This window comes from Schistocerca gregaria, chromosome 3 (assembly GCF_023897955.1).
Source record: "Schistocerca gregaria isolate iqSchGreg1 chromosome 3, iqSchGreg1.2, whole genome shotgun sequence".
Classification (NCBI taxonomy): Eukaryota; Metazoa; Arthropoda; class Insecta; order Orthoptera; family Acrididae; genus Schistocerca; species Schistocerca gregaria.
Genome location: NC_064922.1, coordinates 343,755,464 through 343,762,577, shown reverse-complemented (window position 1 = coordinate 343,762,577; position 7,114 = coordinate 343,755,464). Strand labels below are relative to the sequence as shown.

The following is a 7,114-nucleotide window of genomic DNA, read 5'->3' as shown; positions in this document are numbered from 1 at the left end:
TTGCTTGGAGGGTGAACTGGAATAATAGGAATATCAACAGGAATATTTATTCAGGTCAAACTGGGACAACCTGGCTCTCTAATTGGGGATGAGTAAATTTACAATGTAATTATTACAGCCCATGTATTCATTATAGTTTTGTTTGTAGTAGTGGCTGATATACTCGGTGGATTAAGTAACTGACTTGTACCATTAATAATTGGGGCAACAGATATAGCATTTTCTCGAATAAATAATATCAGTTTTTGACTGTTACCTCCATCACTGACTCTTCTTTTTACATTGTTTCACAATCACTGTTATAGCATAGGAGCACTGGTTATGCCAAAAGGTAACCTTTGGTATTAAAACACTGTGAGTCGAGTATTGGTAACTGTCATCTTCTTTAGTTTCTGACCTCTTACGTTCATTATGCTATTTATTAAAGTAAACTGATTGATACTTGTCAGTAGGCATTTAATGATGTTATTATGTGATAGTGTGTAAGACAAACCACACAAGTTTGAGGTGAATAATTATAAAATTGTAACACAATAATGTTTGAAAAATAATGTTACTTAGTTTGTCTCTTCTATGTAATTTTTTTGCAGTTTCTTTCATTTGGTTGCTCAGTGTCAAGGAGAGATCCAGTTTTTCATTTTACACTGACATAGTACTCCACATCTCCAACACAACTACATTAACATGTGTCAAAAGTTATACAAAGACAGTATGGTTCACAGAAAGTCATATGTGATTAATAATTTATTTTACAAGTGTTTTCAAATTTTACCAAAAAATTACAGAAACAACAAACATAACAAAAACTTCAAATTACTTTTCTAATTTTGCACAAATCTGTTGATTATAACTTTTTAAAAATAATTCCTTGTTACACTTTTTATGTTTGCACATGAATAAATTAATACTCTAGAACTTTAATTATAAACAAAAACCAATTTTTATGGCTTATGAAGATAATGTGTTTATCAAGGAATCCATCTATTTGAATGTTTCAAGAAATACAGAACATGGCGGAAACAGGCTGCTCACCAATTCCATTACAAGTTGCAGCTGGAGATATGCAGCCAATAAATCAATTTTCATAAAACATTTGTCATTTCTGATGTTCTTTGAAAGAGCTCCTCTGGCCTTGGACTCAAATACTGGTCTTTTTCTGGCTGTGGGTTTTCAGTCACTCTAAAATCTCCACAAATTCTCATTGATCCAACTGGCTTTGGTGCAACCACAACCTGTGTAGCCCTTTCAGTGCTCTTCACTATCTTCCAGATACTTTCTTTGGTCAATGTTTCAATTTCTTCTTTAGCATTACCCATCATAGGAAATGGTATTGCTTTGTATTTGAAACATTTTTGTGTGGATTCCATCTTCAATTTCAGGACTAATTTGTAGGTTTTGGAGGTGCCTAAGTCTGCCTTGAAAGGAGATTCATGATCCTGTCATATATTCTTCTCATCTTCTTTAAAGTATTTTAATGACCATGTTTGCAATCAATGATTTATTTGCACTAATATTTAAACTGAAGGCATTGAATGACTCCACGGCAAACAGATTGGGTGGTTTCCATGAACTGACAATTACTAATGGAGGTTTTTTATGCTCCATTGTATTTCCTTTTAAGTTAATCTGGGCTCCACTGAATGTCTTCAGTACTGAATCTAGTGATCTCATAAAGCTGTAAACAAGCAGATTTATTAGTGAGCAAGTTTTACAAGCGTTCAGCAGGAATTTCATAGTACAGCCATTGATTTCAGATTGTGAGAACATTTTTCCTGCAATTCCGATGCTGATGGTTTCATTATTGCGGATTTCTTCAGCTGATGCAACTTCATTTGCTTCATGAATTTGGATGTTGAAGCTTCTTGGCAGTGAAAAAGTTTTTATTTCTTTACAGGCAGATAGTGGATTTGTTGCCAGTCTGTTTCCAGATATCACACGCTGCATTTGTGAATTCGCATTTAATCGAATTATTTGCAGTTTGTGTAGAGCATACATTTCGTTGTTAGTGTTCCTTTCTGTGGATGAGCTCCTTGAATGTGGCTTGCTTTATCGATATGTGGTGGCTGATCATTTGAAAAATTTCAGATGAATCTTCAGTTTTCATCCAATAAACTATTTGCACTTCAGAGCTCAAATCATGCACAGTATCTTGAAGGACATTTATGATCAATCTATCAGTATAAGCAGTCTCTTCGCCATCAAGTTCTGACATAAAATTGCAATCCCTTCCAATATCACATCAATCAGACACCCATTCTGAATATGTCTGCTCCAGCTTCTTTTTTGCACCCAGTAATTTCTAAGTGGCACCAGCACATGCGTTTTTGCTTTCACATGTGCCAATATTTGTTTAATCACTTCGGCACATTTTTCCTAAATCATGACCTTTTATCGAAAGAAATTCGTCAGCAGGTGTCAGTGCCTAGTCATGACAGGGAATACAGACATTCCTTCTCATCGTCTGTTCCCACATGTGGCTCAAAATGTTGATCTAGGTGGCACAGGTATGTGTCCTATAGTGCTTCTGTTTCTTAGAACGTGGGATCCTCTGGAACATTTGATTCTTGATACAGTGGCGTAATGCTGCATTTCAGCAGCTTTAACAAATCGGGTAGTTCTTTTGATGATTTCTGTTGTTGTTCCATAAACAGACAATGTTGGAGAGCACCATCTTATAAGCTCAGTGTTTGGCCTTTGCCATTGTGGATCGTCCTTATGATTCGTTGCCAAATGAAACGTTATGTCGTCAGTGGCCACGTAGTTGTAAGTCTTGAAATAGCTGGCATATTAATACGGATGGTTATTAACACAAAATATGAACCAGTAATACTGTACAATCGTACTGTCACCTAAGACAGTAACAAAACAACAAATGAAAACAAAACTGAAAGACATCGACTTGTATTAAAATTTAGAAAAGTAAAAATGTAATAGCTGGACAACACTTTCGTGTTATAAAGTCAGGATTCTCAGTAGATTCATGTACGTAAATATAAAGACAGTTATGTTTTAGTGGAATAGAGTACTGACATTATAGCAGAACAATGCATCTTCACTGCACAGTCCAGCAGTGTTAATGATACAGTAATAAGGTAATTGTAACAGTAATGATGTTGTCAGGTCACAACCAACAGCCAAGAACAGTAGTGACAGCCATAGTTAGTTCACAATGTCAGGGGCTAGTTCTAATTTGTGTGCAGGAGGCTGAATAACCAATCTCAACCCCCACCCCCTAACCCTCTTGATATTCAACACAAAGAGAGCTGCAGGATGAGTGTTGGTTGATCGTGCAGAGGAGGTAGGTGGAGTGGGATGGGGAAACCTGCGCTTTCTGAACTGAGTACTGACTCTGCATCACTATATTTACTTGGGGCTTCCAAAACCTTATTTTACAAACCTATTTCACTACAAAATCGATTCTGGAAATCCGTTTCTAGCTGTTGGTTTTCAATTTCCACACTCGATTTCAGCTCTTGTGTAAATGCACAAACTGATTAAATATATTATTTTAAAGGCAAGAAAACATTTTATTAACTTCATAATTACACCCTGGATACAAAAAAGACATTTACTGAAAAAACACAGAAGTTACACAAAAGCAAAGACCAAAGATATTGACAGCAGAGTCATTGAAATGCACATAAACATAGATCTCAAGAATTTTTTTTCTTTTCTTTTAACACTTCACCCAAAAGAAAAAAAATCATGAAATTATTGCTTTGTCTCTTGTTTAGCAATTTCTGAACATAGAACTCCATTGACTGCGACCTTTCGCAATACTTTGGCAGTCTTCGGACGATCAGCCAGCACCCAGGTACTGTCTTTCATTAGTGATTGAAGTTCTTCATTGATAACTTGCATCCATTCTTCCTTCTTGTTTGACTGCAATATTTCTGAAAAATCGTTTGGATCTTTGTATGCAAGCGCATCAACTTTTGTTGCCATACAAAACTCACCACTTTCCATCCAGGTTGGTTTTCTTCGTTGTCTTTTATTCTTCTGTTTCTCTTCATTAGAAGATTCAGCAGCTTCGACTTTTAGAAATTCTGTTAATTCTTTATTTTTATCAGATTCACTCATCTCTTGACTTTCTCTAGGATCGAGAGTGCCAACTTTTTTTTGCGTTTGACTTCCTCCAGAAGTGTATAGCCTAGCAGATTTACATTGGTCATCTTTGGATGAATTCGCATCATTAAATTCTTCCTGAGGGACTTCAAATTCAACATGATCACTATGTAAATCACAAACAATTTCTGGCTTTAATTTCACATCGTGACTCAACACCACTTTTGTTTTAAATGGAATCCAAACTCTAAGCCCATCCTTGTCATTAACACATCCAACAAGTCGTCCAAAAACTAACTTAACATCAAACTTGGAACGGAATTGTTCGTTAATGTGAACATAGCAGCCTGTGCCAAAAATTCTAAGATGATCAAGTCGTCCTACTGGTCGATTAAACCATAGTTCATAAAGGTTTTATTTTCAACTGAAGATTTTCCAGTACGATTTGTTAGGTAGACTGCTGTGTTACATGCCTCTGCCCACAACCCTTTAAGTAATTTACTCGGATTTTGCATTGACGTGGTTGCTTCAAGAATGGTCCTATTTTCCCGTTCAGCCACACCATCAGTCCACTGGGTTGATATCAGCAACAGTACTCTTTCCAAAGTGGCGTTGTGTCCAGGAATAGAAAACAAGTACTTGCATAATTTTAGCTGTTGCATTCAGGATTTTCTGTTTCCTTAATAAGGTAAATACAACTTTCTTCCAAGGAGTGTTTAGATTTCCATTTTTCAGAGTCACTCTTAGTTGCTAGAAAGCTCTTCAGATATATATATATATATATATATATATATATATATATATATACTCCTGGAAATGGAAAAAAGAACACATTGACACCGGTGTGTCAGACCCACCATACTTGCTCCAGACACTTCGACAGGGCTGTACAAGCAATTATCACACGCACGGCACAGCGGACACACCAGGAATCGCGGTGTTGGCCGTCGAATGGCGCTAGCTGCGCAGCATTTGTGCACCGCCGCCGTCAGTGTCAGCCAGTTTGCCGTGGCATACGGAGCTCCATCGCAGTCTTTAACACTGGTAGCATGCCGCGGCAGCGTGGACGTGAACCGTATGTGCAGTTGACGGACTTTGAGCGAGGGCGTATAGTGGGCATGCGGGAGGCCGGGTGGAGGTACTGCCGAATTGCTCAACACGTGGGGCGTGAGGTCTCCACAGTACATCGATGTTGTCGCCAGTGGTCGGCGGAAGGTGCACGTGCCCGCCGACCTGGGACCGGACCACAGCGACGCACGGATGCACGCCAAGACCGTAGGATCCTACGCAGTGCCGTAGGGGACCGCACCGCCACTTCCCAGCAAATTAGGGATACTGTTGCTCCTGGGGTATCGGCGAGGACCATTCGCAACCGTCTCCATGAAGCTGGGCTACGGTCCCGCACACCTTTAGGCCGTCTTCCGCTCACGCCCCAACGTCGTGCAGCCCGCCTCCAGTGGTGTCGCGACAGGCGTGAATGGAGGGACGAATGGAGACGTGTCGTCTTCAGCGATGAGAGTCGCTTCTGCCTTGGTGCCAATGATGGTCGTATGCGTGTTTGGCGCCGTGCAGGTGAGCGCCACAATCAGGACTGCATACGACAGAGGCACACAGGGCCAACACCCGGCATCATGGTGTGGGGAGCGATCTCCTACACTGGCCGTACACCTCTGGTGATCGTCGAAGGGACACTGAATAGTGCACGGTACATACAAACCGTCATCGAACCCATCGTTCTACCATTCCTAGACCGGCAAGGGAACTTGCTGTTCCAACAGGACAATGCACGTCCGCATGTATCCCATGCCACCCAACGTGCTCTAGAAGGTGTAAGTCAACTACCCTGGCCAGCAAGATCTCCGGATCTGTCCACCATTGAGCATATTTGGGACTTGATGAAGCGTCGTCTCACGCAGTCTGCACATCGAGCACGAACGCTGGTCCAACTGAGGCGCCAGGTGGAAATGGCATGGCAAGCCGTTCCACAGGACTACATCCAGCATCTCTACGATCGTCTCCATGGGAGAATAGCAGCCTGCATTGATGCGAAAGGTGGATGTACACTGTACTAGTGCCGACATTGTGCATGCTCTGTTGCCTGTATCTATGTGCCTGTGGTTCTGTCAGTGTGATCATGTGATGTATCTGACCCCAGGAATGTGTCAATAAAGTTTCCCCTTCCTGGGACAATGAATTCACGGTGTTCTTATTTCAATTTCCAGGAGTGTATATATATGTTCCTGAAAAAAATTGTCACCCGAAATCTTCTCACCATTTTTAGTCAGGTGTATAATAGTGTTTTCAATCTATCACCCAATCTAGGATTTCAGATAGCACCACCCAGTCAAATACTTGATATCTGGAAATACCCAATTCTCTAAGTAATAAACTGTAAGCATATAAAAACCATTGTCTCTCTCACAGATTTCAAAATCAAATTATTTATTGCTCGCTTATGATTCTCCTACCTTAATTTGTTCAAATTTATCTTTGTTTGCATGTCAGTAAAATTGGCGGTCTTGCTTCTTTGTGTGTCGATTAATAAATTTCTTATTTCAGTTTTCTTCTCCATACTTTCTACATTAAAAAAAAACAGAGCCAAGTTTGACTGCAGAGGCATGAAGTAAATTTCACTGTCAGACTACTGAAAAAATCTGAAATTATTTTAGGTGGACTGTCTTCAGCGTCAGAAAACTGTGTTAATGGAGTCCAAGGCTTAAGGCTACAGCTGCACTTGCATCATTTTTAAGCTGGACAGTCAGTGTCAAAGAAGCCACAGTTACAGCCAGGCTGGAGGGGCCAATGGTGGCCACACACAATGTCTTTTTCTACCAACATCAAAGGAGAAGGCTCATCCTCTAGGTTAGACACTGGTTGGATCGGCCAAGGCCCAGTTTCCATCATCAATTGATGCTTCTGACATTGCGGTCCCCTGCGAACTCAGTAGAATCTTTGCAGTGTGTACAACATATGCAGTATAGTGTGGGTAGTGGACTGTTAAATTACACTTGTTTCGGTGTGTTCAATTGACAAAGTCGAACTTGATAGT

The 7,114-nt window shown here is 40.2% G+C and overlaps 1 protein-coding gene across 1 annotated transcript; it reads right to left on the bottom strand.

The window, feature by feature from the left end:
* Nucleotides 1–1,082: 1,082 nt before the first annotated feature.
* LOC126355368 (uncharacterized) lies at nucleotides 1,083–1,995 on the bottom strand. The gene is made up of 2 exons (XM_050005662.1): nucleotides 1,480–1,995; nucleotides 1,083–1,436 (listed from the first exon to the last, which is right to left on the bottom strand). The coding sequence occupies exons 1-2, from the start codon at nucleotides 1,993–1,995 to the stop codon at nucleotides 1,083–1,085; spliced, it is 870 nt and encodes a 289-aa protein (XP_049861619.1).
* Nucleotides 1,996–7,114: the final 5,119 nt, after the last annotated feature.